The following is a 20,647-nucleotide window of genomic DNA, read 5'->3' as shown; positions in this document are numbered from 1 at the left end:
GCTAGAATCTCTTTGGTTGCTGTGTAGAACACCTCCACTTTAGAAGATTTGATGAAGCTCCCCTCTAAATCTTGATAATATAATTCTATAATGCATACCAACAAAAATTGTTACTTGTCAAGTTTTGAGAACTTCCTTTTGGGATAACCACAAGGGGGGGTCCAAAGGTCAAGCACAGGAGGCGCTGTGAGGTAATTCATGTCACCATGGCATGAACAATGTCGACATGGAAAAAAGGTCGACATGCATTTTTCACAAATTTTTTGGACTTTTTCATACTTTACGATGCACGTGGACTACGACTGAGAACGGTAACCTGTGCCGAGCGCAGCGGTAGCGGAGTGAGACACCCGCCAGCCATGCGAGGGGACACGGTGCACTAATTGGGGTTCCCGGTCACATTACGAAGCAAACGGCACAAAAAACATGAAAAACTCATGTCGACCTTTTTCCACGTCGACCCATTTCTGGCGTCGACATAAGGTGTGTCGACTAACAGGTGTTGACCAACTGGTGTGTCGACCTAATTGCCGTTGACTGTCTCCAAACCCTTCCCTATTGCAAAATGCAGCACGTCTCACTTTCTGTACAGTCTGCTGTGTGATCCCGATGTAAATGGGAGTAATGTCTGTTTGTACAGTCTTGAATTAAACAATGGGATAATGTAGGCAGCAGCCAGCCCCCACCCCACTCATGACGTGCCCATAGACATCAGGATAAGGGGGGCTGTATCCAGGGTAACGTGGTGTCTGCTCACACTCCACGTGTGACTATTTCCACTATAAAGGCCGGGGGTCGCCAGTGGCAGGAGCAGCCCCCTCTGGTATATACACACACAGTATATAGGATGGGCACAGAGGAGACAGCATCAGGCTGTCACAGGGACCTGGATACAATGTTGCAATAATGCTTCTCTGTGATTTGCAGGAGGCTGAGGCTGTTATGGCTGCAATTCTTCACTTATCGCTGAACTCTTTGTAAATCTCCTACTTACAAAGCATATACTTTGCCAAATTACTCCGGGAGCAGGAGTTAATCCCTGCGGCCAAGGTGACCCGACCCCGGGTGTTTTCTGTGTCTGTGGATGGAGCTGGATGAGATGTTGAACTTTTCATGGGAATACGAGAACGGCAGCGTCCCGGTGAACTGGAGCCAAAGCAACGATTCGCTGGCGAACCGGACCGAAGCCGGTTCGCCGCCGTTTCTGACCGATGCCTGGCTGGTGCCTCTGTTCTTTGCACTGATCATGCTGGTGGGACTGATCGGGAACTCTCTGGTGATATATGTCATTTCCAAGCACAGGCAGATGAGAACGGCCACCAACTTTTACATTGGTAAGTCACCTACATGTAGGGACATGAGTGGTGTGTGTGTGTGTGTGTGTGTGTGTGTGTGTGTGTGTGTGTGTGTGTGTGTGTGTGTGTGTACATATATTTGTGTATATACACTCTCTCTCCCCCAAGCCCCCCCTGGAAGTTATGGAGTTACTGTGATGAGCGTGTCCTGCATATAACATGTACCTGTATACTCCGATTATTGTGACCACTGAACACCTACAGGTCAGGGATACTGTATACAGTATGTATATGCTCGTAGATTCAGCGGAGTGTTATAAGTGAGCCTAGTTTAGCCAGTGCAGGGATTGTGATAACAGGAGCATGAATGTCACTGTGTCCTATGTCATTATGTAATAAAGGGTAATGAGCATCACATTAGTAACACTGCCCAATGTACTGTACAGCTATAGAAATAAGGTGACATGTGACACCACAAGCAGGAGGACTGCAGAACAGAGACAGAACTGAACTAAGAAGGGGAAAGATTACCATGCTTCCCACCCCCCTACTGTGTCTGATTACCCTGCGTCCACTGTATCCCCCACATCCCATTGATCACCCCTCTGTACCTGATCACCCTATTTCCACTGCCCCCCATGTATGTTATCACCATTCTCCCACTGCCCCCAAATGTATGTGAACACCCTGCTCCCATATGATCACCCTTCACTGTATGTGATCTCTGTATGCTTCTGGACGACCCCCCCGCCCCCCCCCCCCCCCCGCAGGTGATCTTCTTTTCCCCCACTGTATGTGCCCCCACTACCCCCTACCCCCACCCCACTGCATGTGATCTCCCCACACTTCTGTCTTCACGCACTGCATGTGATTTGCTTGTGATCTTCCTTACACCACTGTATGTAATCTCCGTACTCTACTGTCCCCCCCCCCCGTCCCCCCCGCCACTCCTCTGTGTGTGATCTTCCTACATGTCTGCCCCACACTGTATGTGATCTTCTTACTCTGCTGGCCCCCACTGTATGTGATTACTGTGCTTCCACTGTATGTGATCTCCCTACACTTCTGTTCTCACGCACTTTTTGTGATCTTCCTTACACCACTGTATGTAATCTCCATACTCTACTGTCGCCCACTGTATGTGATCCTCCAATACTTCTGATCCACCAACTGTACAGTATGTGATCTATCTACTGTACTGTCTCCCACTGTATGTGATCACCCTGCACTCAATGACCCCCACTATATGTGATCACCCTGCACTCACTGATCCCCACTATATGTGATCACCCTGCACTCACTGACCCCACTATATGTGATCACCCTGCACTCACTGACCCCCACTATATGTGATCACCCTGCTCTCACTGACCCCACTATATGTGATCACCCTGCACTCAATGACCCCCACTATATGTGATCACCCTGCACTCACTGACCCCCACTATATGTGATCACCCTGCACTCACTGACCCCCACTATATGTGATCACCCTGCTCTCACTGACCCCACTATATGTGATCACCCTGCACTCACTGACCCCCACTATATGTGATCACCCTGCACTCACTGACCCCCACTATATGTGATCACCCTGCACTCACTGACCCCCACTATATGTGATCACCCTGCTCTCACTGACCCCCACTGCATGTGATCACCCTGCTCTCACTGACCCCCACTATATGTGATCACCCTGCACTCACTGACCCCCACTATATGTGATCACCCTGCACTCACTGACCCCCACTGCATGTGATCACCCTGCTCTTACTGTCACCTAACTGTATGTGATTACCCTGCTCTTACTATGCCCTGGCCTACTGCATGTGATCACCCTGTACCCACTGTCCTCCACTGTATGAGATCAGCCTGCACTCACTGTCCCCCCCACATGTGATCACCCTGCACTCACTGACCCCCACTATATGTGATCACCCTGCACTCACTGACCCCCACTATATGTGATCACCCTGCTCTCACTGACCCCCACTATATGTGATCACCCTGCACTCACTGACCCCCACTATATGTGATCACCCTGCTCTCACTGACCCCACTACATGTGATCACCCTGCACTCACTGACCCCCACTGCATGTAATCAACCTGCACTAACTCTCCCCCACTGCCTGTGATTACTCTGCAGTCACTGTCCCCCACTGCCTGTGATTACCCTGCACTCACTGTCCCCCACTGCCTGTGATTACCCTGTACTCACTGTCCCCCACTGCCTGTGATTACCCTGTACTCACTGTCCCCCACTGCCTGTGATTACCCTGCACTCACTGTCCCCCACTGCCTGTGATTACCCTGTACTCACTGACCCCCACTGCCTGTGATTACCCTGCACTCACTGTCCCCCACTGCCTGTGATTACCCTGCACTCACTGTCCCCCACTGCCTGTGATTACCCTGCACTCACTGTCCCCCACTGCCTGTGATTACCCTGCACTCACTGTCCCCCAGTGACTGTGATTACCCTGCACTCACTGTCCCCCAGTGACTGTGATTACCCTGCACTCACTGTCACCCACTGCCTGTGATTACCCTGCACTCACTGTCCCACACTGTATGTGATCATGCTGCACCCACTGCCCCCACACTGTATGTGATGACACTGCCCCCACACTGTATGTGATCACGCTGCACTCACTGCCCCCACACTGTATGTGATCACCCTGCTCCCAAGTCCCACTCTGTGATCACGCTGCACCCACCCTCCCATCATTGTAATCTCTACCTACAAAAGTGGCAACTAGCACAAGGCAATGTCAGTCTAGGGTGGTTACAGTGTATCAGGCAGACCCGCAGCACAGTACACCCTGTTGCACTATGTATGTATCATCCAGTTTAGTACAAGCCTGCACAGTCTATAAGGAATAGCACAGGGGTTCATTCTGGCACCACTTGGGCAGCAGGTACCATGACTAATGTTTATAGTACCTACTGTTATGCAATACTGGGTACTGTCCCAGCAATAGCATGTTCTACAAGCATCACCATGTATCATGTTCTAGCATCACACCTGCTGGAACATGTAGTTCTGGAACAGAACCCGATAAAATGACCCATTTAAAAAAAAGTTTTATTAAAATAAGGATACCGATAAGCCCTTTTATTAAACTACCAAGCCGTCGTCGCCTCCCCCCGCTCCTCCCCCTCCAAAAAAATAAATATTTTTTACAATAAATAAAAATATATATATAAAAAAAATTGGCCTTAACAACCTATTAAGCAGAAAAAACAGGGTGGGTTTTACCGCACATGATCACTCCTAGCCCTAGTAACCCTCTAGGGTGAGTAGGAATGCTTAGAATTGCCTAACCTAATAATAACCTAATTCCTTTCATTTGATGGCGGATTTTACGTCAGCAAGATCAATAATACAGGGATTGGTGGTTCTCCCCAGAGTCAGAAAAAAACGTATTTTGGGGTAAGGAAAAAAGAAGACTCTATACTGGGGTCACTCATTAACTATAATAGGAAAAAGAGTCCAGAACGGTATCAATATTGATCAGTCTAAAACACAGGTTCTCAAACTCGGTCCTCAGGACCCCACACGGTGCATGTTTTGCAGGTCTCTTCACAGAATCACACATGACATAATTAGCTCCACCTGTGGGCCTTTTAAATGTGTCAGTGAGTAATTAATACACCTGTGCACCTTCTGGGTTACCTGGAAAACATGCACTGTGTGGGGTCCTGAGGACCGAGTTTGAGAACCACTGGTCTAAAATCTACTATTTACTAGATATGCATTAAAATAAGAGGAACAACACAGATACACATACAGTACACATAAAAAAAGGGGAATGTTGTTCTATATGAAACCGTAACAATACTTATTACATGTGTCTGATACTGGTAACATTTCAACAAACATGCGAGTTTACATGTGGTGTCTTTTGTTTTACTGTCTCGTCCTGAAAATGAGTGTAATAATCCATTCATACTTCCACCCTGCCAGGTGGAACTTGCCAATGCCGCCAGCTACGACGAGGGCCACGCTAGTGATGTCTTCCATCGGCCCTGTATGGAGGGCTGACGGAGGATATTATAGGGTGTTAACACTATGCAATGCTTACACTGGCGTATTTATAATGGTTGCAGTGTGTGCGGTGCACACGGGCCCCCGTGGTCCAAGGGGGGCCCACACCTCACACCCATTATTTTTAATACTTACCCTCCGGAGTCCCGCAGCTGCAGAAATCACTGGTAAAATGGTGCGGCACCGTTTTCCGAGTATTTTGTGCGTGCGCAGTAGAAAAATCACTGGTAAAATGGCCGCCGCACCATCTTCCCATAGAGATCTGCGCATGCGCTGTAGACTCTGGGACAGTGCTAGAATCTCCTAGAGAGGAGGGGGCCCAGACGGAACCTGCACATGGGCCTCCTCCTCTCTGGAAATGCCTCTGAGTGGTTAGTACCTACCAAAAGTTGGCCGAGGAAGGACAACAGGTGATCCGGCACATTGGGTGCCTAAAGTGTTTGGGGAGTGAAGACTAGCCCGTCTGGCCGTATCCCACAAAAGAACTACAAATTGCTGACACTGGCTATGATACAAAGGTATCATAAAACATATTGTATCACAGCTTGCTCTGTATGGGGTGGCGTGGCCGCAGACCGGTCAGAGTGCCTGTACTGAACCCTGTCCACCTCTGATGCTCCTGTTCCCAAGGTAGGATCTTTCAGAGTTGGATCATAGTGTAATGGAAAACGGTGGCCTCGTCTGACCAATCATGGTTTTCTACACATTATGTGGATCGGATGGCTAGGTGTGTGTGCGTCATTTACAGTGGCACCGGGGTAAGGGGGGAGGCAGGTACTAATTACCCAGCCCCGGGCCACTGGAGGGGCCTTATTGGATCCCGAGTCCGCTAACACAGTCCCCCACCCAGAGTATACCTTTAATGTGGTCAGCACCATCTTCCCAGTGCTATCATTGGGAAGATGGTGTTGCACATAAAAAAGCAAAGACTTTTCTCTCTATTGGCCAGCATCATCTTCCCAAATATCACTGGGGAGATGAATCTGGCTGGGGAGGGGGGACATGCTTCCTGATCAAGTAAGGTAGGAAGCAGGTGCACTCCCCCATGTCCCCCCCATGTTAAAAATTTACTTGGGGAAGAGATGGCACCAGGATGCACTACAGGAAGAAGGGAAGCCGGCGGAGGCAGTGTGATGCTCTGGGCAATGTTCTGCTGGGAACCCTCGGGTCCTACCAATTATGTGGATATTACTGTGGCACGTACCACCTGCCTAAACATTGTTGCAGACCAATTACACCCCTTCCTGGCAGTAGCATTCCCTGATGGCAGCGGCCTCGTTCAGCAGAATAACGTGCCCTGCCGCACTGCAAACATTGATCAGTAATAGTTTGAGGAACTTGACAAAGAGTACAAGGTGTTGACTTGGCCTCCAAATTCCCCAGATCTCAAACCGATGGAGAGTCTGTGGGAAGTGCTGGAAAAACTAGTCCAAGCAATGGAGTCCTCACCTCGCAACATGCAGAACATATAGGATCTGCTGCTAACGTCTTGGTGCCAGATACCACAGGACACCTTCAGAGGTCTTGTGGGGTCCATGCCTTGATGGGTCAGAGCGGTTCTGGTGGCATGAGGGGGACCTACACACAATATTAGGCAGGTGGTTTTAATGGTATGGCTGATCAGTGTATCTGCCAGACCTGTTTAAAGCATACTTGCCTACCTGACCCTCTCCATGAGGGAGAAAATGCTCTGTTCCTGGACTTTCCTGGTAATGTATGATTGCCATCACCTGTGGTGAGCTAGTTAATTGATAAGAAAGGTGTTTCACCACAGGTGATGGCAATCATACATTACCAGGAAAGTCCAGGAACAGAGCATTTTCTCCCTCATGGAGAGGGTCAGGTAGGCAAGTATGGTTTAAAGATGCCAGTGTAATCAAATACATGATTTATAATTTGATCAATATTGTTCTGCTATGATATATAGTTGACCTTTTGGCAATCTTAATACGCTTATTCATATAGACACAAACAAAACTGAATACTTTCTGCTGAAAGGATGCAACAAGTATGTCCTGCGGGGCTACAGCATACAAGCTTCTAAGCCAGCATAGGTCTGCAAACTCGGCCCTCATCACCCCACACGGTGCATGTTTTGCAGGTCTACTCACAGAATCATAAGTGAAATCATTAACTCCACCTGTGGACCTTTTAAAATGTGTCTGTGAGTGATTAATACACCTGTGCACCTGCTGGGTTACCTGCAAAATATGTTCTAAGGGGGATGCGGCCTGAAGATCGACAGTGCCTAGGTAGACAATGTTTAGGTCAACCACTATAGGTCGACAGGATTTCTAGGTCGACAGGTCAAAAGGTCGACATGAGTTTTTCAATTTTTTTTTTCTTTTTTTGAACTTTTTCATACTTAACAATCCACGCGGACTACGATTGGGAATAGTAACCTGTGCCGAGCGCAGCGGTAGCGGAGCGAGGCACCTTGCCCGAAGCGTGAACCATGCGAGGGGACGCGGTGCACTAATTGGGCTTCCTGGTCACTGTACGGAGAAAACAACACCAAAAATACATGAAAAACTCTTGTCGACATTTTGACCTGTCGACCTAGAACGTCGACCTAGAAACACTGTCGACCTATAGTGGTCGACCTAAACATTGTCGATCTAATGATCCACACCCGTTCTAAGGGTAACATTGTATTTCCAAATGGGCTCTGATTTAGCTTGTGAAGGTTCTAATTATAAAAAAGCATGAGGCTTTCACAATGACAAATTGTTGGAAGTGGTTTGTTAAACAGTTCAGGAGTGATTTACGGGCATATTTGTTAATTATTTTTACTAAAATAATCTGAAAAAGGGTGTTTTCACACCCTTTTAGCATTATTTCAGTTTTACTGAAATGTGTTAACCACTTAACTGACAATTTTTCCATTCAAAAATTTTTCGTTCATAAAATAGGTTTTGTTTTATTTAATATTATTGAAAACATATTTTTTCAAATATTTAAATATTATATTATGTTATGTACACGTGCAGAACGGATCTCCCCACCAAAAGCTGGGGGACACAGTGGGGCAGCGCGGTTGCATGTGATCTGACCATGCGAGTTAAGTGGTTAAAGGGCTTTTGGAGCAATTTTCATGGAAATACTACTCTAAACCCTTTAAGTGACTTTTTTTTTTATAATCAGATTGCATTTCCCATACTTGTAATGGAAAATGTGATTTGGCCAAATTTAACAAAACAAAAAAATGTTTAAAAAAAAATACCAGAGGCAGCCCTGTGATAATAACGCTATCTTCAGACAGCGTTGTCCACGAAATCCTTCCACTTCCTGGCTCTATCCTCTTATCTGAAAGACAGAGCAGAGTCGGGAGCCAATGCCTGTGATGAGCCATGTGCCTAATAAGACCACAGGCTGATCACCATGAAAAAATGTTTGCACGTGTGTTGTTATTATTATTGTTTCTCCACATTCACTAAACCCGTCCACAATTACCACCTCTGTCTCCTTCATTTCATCTTCCTCTAGTTGGTCCACACGCCTCCTACTTTGCTTCTCCCTCCCGTGCAGCATCCTAAACCTCAGCTGCTTCTGGCTCCTTCCTGTGCTCTGTCTCCTCCTTGCAGGCAGCTGCTCTATTTAAAATAATAATATGAAAATGTTCATTTTACTCATGTTAATTTTATGTTTTTGTTGATAAAACAAATGCATTATATCCTGTGTGTATATTTTGAAGTAACAGTGGAGAGGATGTGACAGAGCACGGACTGTGCTTAGGTAGGGGCTACTGAGTGCTTTGAATGTGAAGGTGAGGAACTTAATCTTGATTCTGATGGGAAAAATGAGCCGGTGATGGAGTTTAAGAAGATGTTGAATCAGAGCAATCAATATTGATGATAGATTTAAGAGTCGAGAGGTGAAAGAAAGAGAGACCAGAGTGTAGGATGTTGCAGTAGACCAGGCGGGAGAGGATAAGGGCATGAATAGGAGATTTGCTAGCCTCCAGAGTGAGAAAGCATGTGATCCAGATGTTGTGGGGCCGTTGAGATATCCACGGGGCCCGGGCACTGAGGGGGTGTGGCCAAATTCAGGAGGTGTGGTCATCCCTCCTACCCAAATTAACAATGGAAAACATTATGCACTGTCAAGAGGGGGACCCTCAGCAGCTGGCCTGGGCCTGAGTATTTATTTCATCCTCCACAATTTCCATGAACCTAGGACTCCTGTGTGCGCACTATGGTGGTCATTCCGAGTTGTTCGCTCGTTGCCGATTTTTGCAACGGAGCGATTAATGCAAAAATGCGCATGCGCATGGTTCGCAGTGCGCATGCGGTTAGTATTTTAGCACAAAACTTAGTAGATTTACTCACGTCCGAACGAAGATTTTTCATCGTTCTGGTGATCGTAGTGTGATTGACAGGAAGTGGGTGTTTCTGGGCGAAAACTGACCGTTTTCTGGAGGTGTGCGGAAAAACGCAGGCGTGTCAGGGAAAAACGCGGGAGTGTCTGGAGAAACGGGGGAGTGGCTGGGCGAACGCTGGGCGTGTTTGTGACGTCAAACCAGGAACGAAACGGCCTGAGCTGATCGCAATCTGTGAGTAGGTCTAGAGCTACTCAGAAACTGCTAAGAATTTTCTATTCGCAATTCTGCTAATCTTTCTTTCACTATTCTGCTAAGCTAAGATACACTCCCAGAGGGCGGCGGCTTAGCGTGTGCAATGCTGCTAAAAGCAGCTAGCGAGCGAACAACTCGGAACCACCCCGAATGCTTTTTGCAGGAAAGGTTCCAGTGATCATGCCTGACTAATCAGCTCCTGTCCTTTTTCAAACACAGCCTGTGACATGGCAGTTAGAAGCTGATTGGCTGGTACTTTATCTCCATCCAAGGCTTAGTAATTACACCTCTTTAGCTTTTGTTGTGCAATGATGTCATAATATATACGCCATTAGGACACAAGATTAGGATCTACTGTAACTTGCAAGAGGTATTCAAGGTATTGACGGGCTGGTAGCTAGTATACTATATCACACAAAGCAGTCGGCAATATTAGGTGGCCCTGGGGCAGGTGACGACAGACCTCCAAACTGCATACAAAGGTACATATTTTTTATTACCTATAATACAGAAATCTCATATGTTGCATGCATGACATTGTATTAATAGCCCAACAAAATATTGCTCAATGTGCCTATATGTGCAGCTTCATATATTTCTGTGCATCTCAGTTTTCTTCATAATAATATAGTTAAATTACCCAAAAGCTGTTTATGACACAACCATACAAACGTATCACAAATAAAAGACACAACAATAATGACAGCTCTTGTGGAAAAGCCTCAGGACGTATAGTGCAATAGGCCCATGAGAACGGAATTGTTGCATTGTTGCAGGGGAACATCTGAAACATGAAATCAATTCATATGATGTATAGAACAAAGCAATATTGACCGGAATTATACATTATTTATTGTATACTGTATATGGTGCATATGTATTGTGAAACACATACATTTTTTAAATAGTGCTGGAAGGGCTCTAAGGGGGACATTTACTAAGCAGTGATAAGAGCGGAGAAGTGAGCCAGTGGAGAAGTTGCCCCATCAACCCATCAGTAGCTCTGTATAATTTTACAGTATGCAAATTATAGATGTAACTAAAGTGCTGATTGGTTGCCACAGGCAACCTCTCCACTGGCTCACTTCTCTGCTCTTATCACTGCTTAGTAAATGTCCCCCTTAATGTATACGACAGTTAAATAAGTACATGCTATATACTGTTATATTAAATACTCGCATTTATCGTACAGCTCCTGGAGATGGTGAGAGGTAAGGGTAAGAAGGGTAGTTAGGAGGCAAAGAAGAGACCAGGAAGATCTTGTGGCCTTGCAAAAGGAGGTTTTGCCCATGATCAGCACCCATCAGCCATAACATTATAACCACGGACAGGTGACATGAATAACATTGATTATCTCCTATTCATAGCACCTGTCTGGGGTATATTAGGCAGCAAGTGGACAGCTTGAAGTTGATGTGTTGGAAGCCGGAAAAATGGGCAAGTATCAAGATTTGAGCAACTTTGACAGGGGACAAGTTGTGATGGCTAGACAACTGGGTTAGAATACCTTCAAACCGGCAAGTCTTGTTGGGTGTCCTGGTATGCAGTGGTTAGTACCTACCAAAAGCATACCTCCCAACATGACCCTCTCCAAGAGGGACACAATGCTCTGCTTCAGGACTTTTCTCTTCATTTGTGATTGCCGGCACCTGATGTTAACAGATGAATAGATAAGAAAGGTGTTACAGCACAGGTGCCGGCACTCATAACTTCAGGGGGAAGTCCAGGAGCAGAGCATTCTGTCCCTTCTGGATAGGGTCATGTTGGGAGGTATGCAAAAGTGGTCCAAGGAAGGATATCGGGTGAACCAGCAACAGGGTCATGGGCGCCCAGGGCTCATTGATAGCACGTCTGGTCCGATCGCACAGATGACCAACTGAAACTGCTGATAAAGTTATTGGGGCAGATGTATTAACCTGGAGAAGGCATAAGGAAGTGATAAACCAGTGATATGTGCAAGGTGATAAAGGCACCAGCCAATCAGATCCTAACTGTTAATTTACATATTGGAGCTGATTGGCTGGTGCCTTTATCCCTTTGCACATATCACTGGTTTATCACTTACTTATGCCTTCTCCAGGTTAATACATCTGCCCCATTGTTAGCTATGATAGAAAGGTGTCCGTACACACAGTACATCGCAGCTTGCTGCATATTGGGCTGTGGCGTCTCCTCATATTTTCCCCTCTGTTACTTGCAGTTTTGTCTGCCGAGATTGGAGCGTGTGGTGCATGCGCACCAAGACGCGGACATATACAGGCTTTGCCTGCAGAGGTGGAATGGATGCATTGCCATATGCTGGAGCGCAGGTGCAGAGATACATGATGGTGATTACGACGTTCAGGAAGACTATCTAGCCACTTCTGATTGACTCATTTTCACATCTCTCTGAATATGAGCAGCTCAATTATAGTAGGATCTGCAGCTACTCCGATCTGCAACAAGCTAGGCACACAATCGGAGCGAGCGCTGTATTCAACTGGAGCAGCCAGTACATGCTACAGTACAAACTGAACCTCATTATAGTTTTCAGTTCTGCTTGCAAAAATAAAATAATTTAAAGCTTTTTTTTTTTTTTACCCTTGATAACCTACCTGCTGTACCAAGTTAGGTAGTGTCTGGGGAAATTGATGTCTCTCGCATGCAGGGGTGTAGCGAGGGTGGCTCCACTTGAGCGCGAGCTCCGGGGCGCCGAAAATGTTAGAGGGCGTGCTGCTGCTCGCCACACCCCCTTCCTGCGGGCCACTGTACTGGCAGTCACAGAGCAGGAGGAGCAGAGGTGGCTCACACTGACTCGGAGACTAGGTAGGGAACAGGGCAGGCCAGAGGATACAGCAGGAGACATTGGTGGTCATTCCGAGTTGTTCGCTCGTTGCCGATTTTCGCTATGCTGCGATTTGTTGCTATCTGCGCATGTGCATGGTACGCAGAGCGCATGCGCTTAGTTATTTTACACAAAACTTAGTAGATTTGCTGGTGTTCGTGCAGCGCTTTTCAGTCGCTCTGCTGATCGGTGAATGATTGACAGGAAAGGGGAGTTTCTGGGTGGTAACTGAGCGTTTTCCGGGAGTGTGCCAAAAAACGCAGGCGTGTCAAGGAAAAACGCGGGAGTGTCTGGCCGAACGCAGGGCGTGTTTGTGACGTCAAACCAGGAACTAAACGGACTGAGGTGATCGCAATCTAGGAGTAGGTCTGGAGCTACTCAGAAACTGCAGGGAAATATTTAGTAGCAGTTCTGATAATCTTTCATTCGCTATTCTGCTAAGCTAAGATACACTCCCAGAGGGCGGCGGCCTAGCGTGTGCAATGCTGCTAAAAGCAGCTAGCGAGCGAACAACTTGGAATGAGGGCCTATGACAGCCAACACATGCCGGAGCTCTGCTGCCCTCTTTATATGTCTCACTGTCAGCTTGTAGCTGTGCAGCGGGGTTACTTCTGTTCTGCAGCACCACTCTCTGCCCCCGCTGCTGCAGCACCTCTCTCTTTCCTGGAAGCTGCAACACATGTCTCTACTTTAGATGCAGCACCAGCTTTTTCTGCCCCGGCTTCTGAGGAATCCCTCTCTGCCCCGGCTGCTGTAGCACTTCTCTCTGCCCTGACTGCTGCAGCACTTCTCTCTACATTGATGCTGCAGCACCTCTCTCTGCCCCAGCTGCTGCAGCACTTCTCTCTACATTGATGCTGCAGCACCTCTCTCTGCCCCAGCTGCTGCAGCACTTCTCTCTGCCCCGACTGCTGCAGCACTTCTCTCTACATTGATGCTGCAGCACCTCTCTCTGCCCGAGCTGCTGCAGCACTTCTCTCTACATTGATGCTGCAGCACCTCTCTCTGCCCCAGCTGCTGCAGCACTTCTCTCTACATTGATGCTGCGGCACCTCTCTCTGCCCCAGCTGCTGCAGCACTTCTCTCTACATTGATGCTGCAGCACCTCTCTCTGCCCCAGCTGCTGCAGCACTTCTCTCTACATTGATGCTGCAGCACCTCTCTCTGCATTAGAAGCTGCACCACCTCACTCTGTCTCTCAGGCTGCTGCAGCACCTCTCTCTGCCCTTCAGGTTGCTGCGGTGCAGCTCTCTCTGCCCCAGAGGCAATTCCGGGACATTATTTTCATTGAAGCATAGTGGAATTATCAGACCCTGGATGGCAGTCCTTATTTTCATTGAGGAGATTATCAAATTGTGTGTGTGTGTGTGTGTGGGGGGAGGGGGGGGGGGGGGTTTGTTGCATTATATTCATTGCATTATATTCAAATCCACACAGTTAGGGCCATGGTGGAAATCGAAACCCATGACCTCAGTGCTGTGAGGCAGTAATGCCAACCATTACACCCTCTGTACTGCCATGCTCCAATATATATGTTGCAAGCTTTCGGCACAGTAGTCACCCCATTTTAAACATGGGGGGCACCCAAAAGAAACTTTCGCACTGCGCTATACAGGGGGGTAAATTTACTAAGATGGGAGTTCTATTTAAGATGGGATGTTGCTCATAGCAACTAATCAGATTCTACTTCTCATTTATCTAGCACCTTCTACAAGATAATACCTGGAATCTGATTGGTTGCTATGGGCAACATCCCATCTTAAACAGAACTCCCATCTTAGTAAATTTACCCCAAGGTCTAGGATTGTCCCTGTCACCAATTTAGAATTTTTAAATATTGTTTATTTTCAAATGTAACATGGCGCCACATGTTGGCTAGGCTCCCAATTCAGTACAGGGTAGGGGGGCGCCAAAACATACCCTTACTCCAGGCACCATGGCGCCTAGCTACACCTCTGCTCGCATGACATGGCACTGTGTAACTTTTTACATTTATGTTGTAAATTATATGCTGCTTCTGATATGACCACTAGGTGGCAGTGAAGACCAACTTTTGGTGTAAGTTAAAAGTATACTTTTATAATTAAATGATAAATATTTATCTAAAAGTGGTGCTAATACATAGGATCTGGATGATAGGTCGACAGACAATAGATCGACACCATATAGTCGAGATCGACACCATATAGTCGACATTGCCATAAGGTGGACATGATAATGGTCGACATAGCAAATGGTCGACATATTTTTCCCCCCATACTTTACCATCCACGTGGACTCCAATTGGGAACAGTAACCTGTGCCGAGCGCAGCAGTAGCGGAACAAGTCACCTTGCCCGAAGAGAGGGGACACGGTACACTTATTGGGGTTCCATGTGCTAATACAGTGAAAATGACAAAAAATTTGCTAAAAAAACCCTCATGCTGACCTTTTCATGTGTCGACCTTTCCCATGTCGACAGTTTGTCAATGTCAACCTGCAGACCTAATAACTATTGTACTCCTAGCAGTAAATTATTATGGATATGGGGGGGGAAGGGGGGTATGCAGTCAGGATTTCACTGTTCGTCCTGACAGCATGGTTAAAATGTCAAAATATATAATGTTGATTCCTGCAAAATGTCGACATTGATGGGATGCCGACATCAGAAATGTCAATTACCATGAAGTTTCAGTTTGGATCACTGTTAGTGAATCACTGTTTGGCACAGAGTAGCAGGAAAAACAAAATATTGACATAACATCAGTGACGACATGCTGAATATTGGCGTTCTCATGCCGACATAATAAATGTCAACGTTGTGAATGTCTAACAAATACACCGAACCCCAAGACAAGAGCAGGGGCGGCTTGGGACCGAAAACCAGCCGGGGAAATTTATGGAAGCAGCCCTAATAGGGATGGGTGTCTGTTGAGGGGGCGGAGTCTGTCAAGTGGGCAGGATTGCTGCTCAGAAGGCCTTGATCATATGCAGGTATAGAAAGTGTGCACAGCAAAATTTTAGGAGTGTGGCTTCATGGGGAAGGGGCGTGGCCACATAATAGTGCCAATTCACATTACACCACACAGTAGTGCCGCTTATACACATTGCACCAGGTAGAACCTCCTATACACTCTGCGCCAGATAGAGCACGTTATACATATTCTGCCAGATAGAGCACGTTCTACACTTTGCGCCAGGTAGAGCACGGTATACACTTTGCACCAGGCAGAGCACGTTATACATATTGCACCAGGCAGAGCACGTTATACACATTGCCAATCTGCCACTGCATATTACCCACACAATAGTAGTAGTGCACCACAAATTGCCCAGACAGTAGTAATAATGCCTCTTTGACCACACAGTAATAATAATGCCTCTTTGCCCACACAGTAGTAACACCCCATGCACATTATGATAAAACAGCACTGCCACTGTGCCTCACAGTAGTGGTGTTGGTGCCCTGTCACTGCCTCCCCCTCCCTCCCTATTAATCCATATGCTGCAGCAGCACTCACCTGGTATGTCTGCTTCTTGCTCCGCAGTGTTGTGGAGTGTGGAAATGACAGGAGCGGGGGAAGGCTGCCTGCAGCGGAGGTCGGTACAGGGAAGGAGCCGGGACTGACTCGGGAGCAGGCGCCTGGCATTGTTTATCTGCACCACGCACGTTTTACAGGCGGCCCTGCTCCCCAGAGTGAACGCCGAGTCTGCAAGGTTATTAGAGCCGCAGGTGGCACTGTACACCTCCTCTGCACTCCAGTACAGTCAGGCGAGGATTGTTCATAAAACAGCCACGGCCAGCAGACTCTTGTCAGCTAACGCTGGCGAACGGAGCGCTGGTCTGGTATTGGGGGGATGCGCGGCTACTAATGGGACAAATCGGCTTGCCAACCAGGAACTGTCATGGTGTCCCGGCGTCCCAATCCGCACCTGCCCAAGAGAGCACCAGCGCTCACCGTATACCGTACAAATGGACCTGGGTGTAGATTGTAAGCTTGCGAGCAGGGTCCTCCTACCTCTATGACTGTTTGTTATTACCCAGTTGTCTTCTCCTTGTGTCCAGTTGTAAAGCGCAACGGAATTTGCTGCGCTATATACGAAACGGTTAATAAATAATAAATAAATATATGAGCTTACAGCTGTGATGTGGGAATAGAACACTACACCACTGCTGTACGATCTGCGCCTTTCTGTCTTCAGTTTTGTATAACAGCTTCTCGGAACAATTCTGTTACCGTAAAGCACAAACTCCATTTATAGCACCAAAAGCCTCACAAGATGGTGAAAATGTCGGTAATTTCAGGAGTTGTTGTGCAATTAGAGTCTCACCTGCTGCTTTCTGGTAATGTGACAGCAAGGAGTTCGGAAGAGATTACACGCAATCTTCATGTCCAAAATGCACTTACCTAAGTGGATATTCTATGAATCTCTATATTATGCTGTCATGAATTTGTGGAAGAACCACAATGTCAGAATAATGTACAGCAACAGCGCAGAGATAATGGTTTAATTATGCTCCAGTTGTTATAAAGCAATTCAAGGTTTAGTACATGAAGTACAGAACATTCTGTGGTTAGTGTGGAGGAGCCATGGGGGTAATTCCAAGTTGATCGCAGCAGGAAATTTTTTAGCAGTTGGGCAAAACCATGTGCACTGCAGGTGTGGCAGATATAACATTTGCAGAGAGAGTTAGATTTGGGTGGGTTATTTTATTTCTGTGCAGGGTAAATACTGGCTGCTTTATTTTTACACTGCAAACTAGATTGCAGATTGAACACACCACACCCAAATCTAACTCTCTCTGCACATGTTATATCTGCCTCCCCTGCAGTGCACATGGTTTTGCCCAACTGCTAAAAAAAATTCCTGCTGCGATCAACTTGGAATTACCCTCCATGTGTGTATGAGGATAGGAATTACACTGGTCTGCACTGAGGATGCAACTTGCTGTTCATCCATTTCCCATATACTGTCCATGGTGCTGACGAACAGTGGATGAGACACTGCAGACACCTTCTCATGGCTTTACAATTACTCTCCTGCAGAAACTTCCCCCTCCTAGATCAATGACAATGATGTGCAGGGACATTTCAAGTATAAGCCGGCGTTCCTCTCACTCGTCTCTCTCCATTAAAGCAGCCGCTCCCACGCCACAGAATTCAGTATAAACGCCTCAGCCTCACCTTATAAAACCCACAATCGCCCTACTGCCTCCTCATTTCTGTCTACACTCCTCCACTGACCCCTACCTCACCTCAACCTCTACAAACTAGCATCCACCTCTACAAACTAGCTCTCAAGACTCTACGAGGCATGATGTAATGCCGTCTATGTTGGCCAGAGGTTGCAGGACGTTTTTTTAAAGCGGCAATCTTTGACAAGGCAAAACCATGCCTTGTAAATGATTGCAGCTTTAAAAAAAAACATCCGCTTTTCGGCCGGCAATCCGCCCCTCTGGCCAACTTGGACGACATTACATCCGGCCCCCTATCACAAAAATATATATATTTAAAAAAAATTCACCTGAGCACACTACAGAGTGCTAGCAATGTTATTTGGGGGGGGTAATTCAGAGTTGTTAGTAGATATGCTAAATTTAGCAAAGGGCTAGTCCGCCAGGCCCTGCCCCCCCCCCTCTACCCCGCACAGATACAAAAGCATCACACGGCAGTGATGCTTTTGTACCTGATAAGTAGCTCCCTGCCAGCGCAGCTCCTGCCCGCTGGCAGGGGGCTAACCACTACATCCCGAGTCGCATTGGCTGCGTATGATGTCATGCAGCCGCACATCCAATGGTCTGGACACGCCTCCGTTGTCCGGACCGTGCCCTACCAACGGCATTCTAACGCCGTTGGCACACCCCCTCCCGCCCCACGACCGCCTCTGCTTGTCAATCAGACAGAGGCGATCGCACTAGTGAGATGCTTTCGCATCTCAATGGCTGCACATGCTCAATGCGTCCACTGCGCGAGTGCACTCCGCATAGTTATTCAGACTGCGATTGCTGCCGCTGCAGCGATGCAGTATGAATTACCCCCTTGAACACTACGTGATAATACAAAATTAGAGACCTTAGTTACATATATTTGCAAAGATATGATTAAGCCACCAGGCCTCGGAACGGCGTCTCTGATACTGTCGGTCCCTAATGCTGCATGATAATAGCAACCCCTTCAATGTCTTTGGTTTTATCTCTGTGCTTAATGCTTTCCTAAGTATTTATGTAATTGTGTTCTTATCACTGTACAGTGCTCGGATACATGGTGATGCCTTATAAATAAAAGTTAATAATAAAGTATACTGCAACAGCACCGGGTACAGGTAAGAAGACAGCAGGTGCCTACACGATGCCCAGAAGATGTGGTGCTTAGCTGTGGTATAAAGGAAATCCTGGGCCTTGTGCCATTGTCCAGTTAGGCAGTCTATGATGACATCGGCAAATGCCTGCTAAGGTGTGGTGATATATCATGAGCTGGAGACTATGAGGGCTCTGACACCTATCTGATTTCAGCAGGACCGGTCATTTATTAAGCCTGCTGTTTGGTGGCGTTCCGTGCCCGGGTTTATCAGAGGGATAGATGTCTATTTGCATTCCACAAAAGCAAATTGTGATGTCAGAGATTGGGTCTCGTTCTAGATTTTCATGCATCCGTTCTTCTGCCTCCCCACACACCTAGGTGCACACCTCACCTGCTGAGGCGCTGTATAACGCAGAGAGCCAGTGAGTACAGGAAGTAGCGGGACCCCCTGATGATCGCAAGTATGGTAACTCTCTGTCTCTCTCTGTCCCCAGCTAATCTGGCCTCCACGGACATCATGTTCCTAGTGTGCTGCGTGCCATTCACTGCAACGCTTTACCCTCTGCCCAGTTGGGTGTTCGGAGACTTCATGTGCAAGTTTGTGGCCTACTTACAGCAGGTACGTGCTGGGGGGTGGGAGATGCAGCCAAATCTTACATGCCACCTGGGCGGCTCTGTGAGCAGAGACCCCCCAGAACAGAGATAAATACATGCAATTTGGTTCATAAATACTAATTTGACCAACTGGAGTCAGTGCACAAAATGTTGGTGTGAAACTACTGTACCTACCTAGCTATCCCTGATCCAAAACTACAGCTGCCTGTTGGTAACTACGGTGGTCAGTGAATTTTACCATGTGTACACCTCATAGGGTAAATTTACTAAGGTGGGAGTTTTTTTTAGAACTGGTGTTGCTTATAGCAACCAATCAGATTCTACTTAACATTTATCTAGCTGCTTCTAGAAGATAATAGATAAAATCTGATTGGATGCTATGGGCAACATCACTAGTTCTAAAAGAAGTTCCATCTTAGTAAATTTACCCCGTAGAGTCTATATAAGAATTGTGTATTCGTTTGTGCAGGTGACAATCCACCAGCATCTACTCCTATTTATTCCAGCCCTATCTTCTCACTCCTTTGTCTCTCAGGTCATCAGCTCCATGTTTTCCTCCTTATACACTTCCCCTCCATCTTCCCACCCATTTGTCATTTTCCCCGCCGTGATACTGGGAACCACAAAGTGAGTATGTGAAATTATAAGAATATTGGACGTTCCGTGACCAATGGGTACAGTTTAGGATTATTTATGATCTTTTTATAAATTAAAGTGTTCAATAATGAATTCATAGGTACATTGTACAGTATATAGTACAAACGAGGATCTTAATGAACCATCTTGACAGTGTTTACAATTATTGTTGTGACAGAATAACACCAGGAAAAGTTATGTGCAGATTCCTGATCCGTAGTGCAGTTGTGATATTTATTATAAAATGATAAAATTCTCCTTTATCAAGCAAAAAATTACTCCAGCAGGGAAATTTACTAAAGGTCGAGTTTGGTCAGTTTGCCGTTTTATTTGCGAAAAAGACACGATTTAGCGAATCGTAATTTTCCTAAA

At 46.7% G+C, this 20,647-nt stretch overlaps 1 protein-coding gene across 1 annotated transcript in view; it reads left to right on the top strand.

Annotated features, from left to right (window-relative positions):
* Positions 1-673: 673 nt before the first annotated feature.
* The window catches only part of LOC134956676 (G-protein coupled receptor 54-like), a 39,625-nt gene continuing 19,651 nt past the window's right edge, over positions 674-20,647 (top strand). Inside the window, exons 1-2 of the mRNA XM_063938689.1 lie at positions 674-1,334; positions 19,519-19,643. Coding sequence (XP_063794759.1) covers positions 1,085-1,334; positions 19,519-19,643 — 375 coding nt within the window. The 5' untranslated portion in view covers positions 674-1,084. The remainder of the gene's footprint in view (positions 1,335-19,518; positions 19,644-20,647) is intronic.

The sequence above is a fragment of the Pseudophryne corroboree genome, chromosome 9 (assembly GCF_028390025.1).
Source record: "Pseudophryne corroboree isolate aPseCor3 chromosome 9, aPseCor3.hap2, whole genome shotgun sequence".
NCBI classification, from domain to species: Eukaryota; Metazoa; Chordata; class Amphibia; order Anura; family Myobatrachidae; genus Pseudophryne; species Pseudophryne corroboree.
This window is presented reverse-complemented; position numbering and strand designations above follow the sequence as displayed.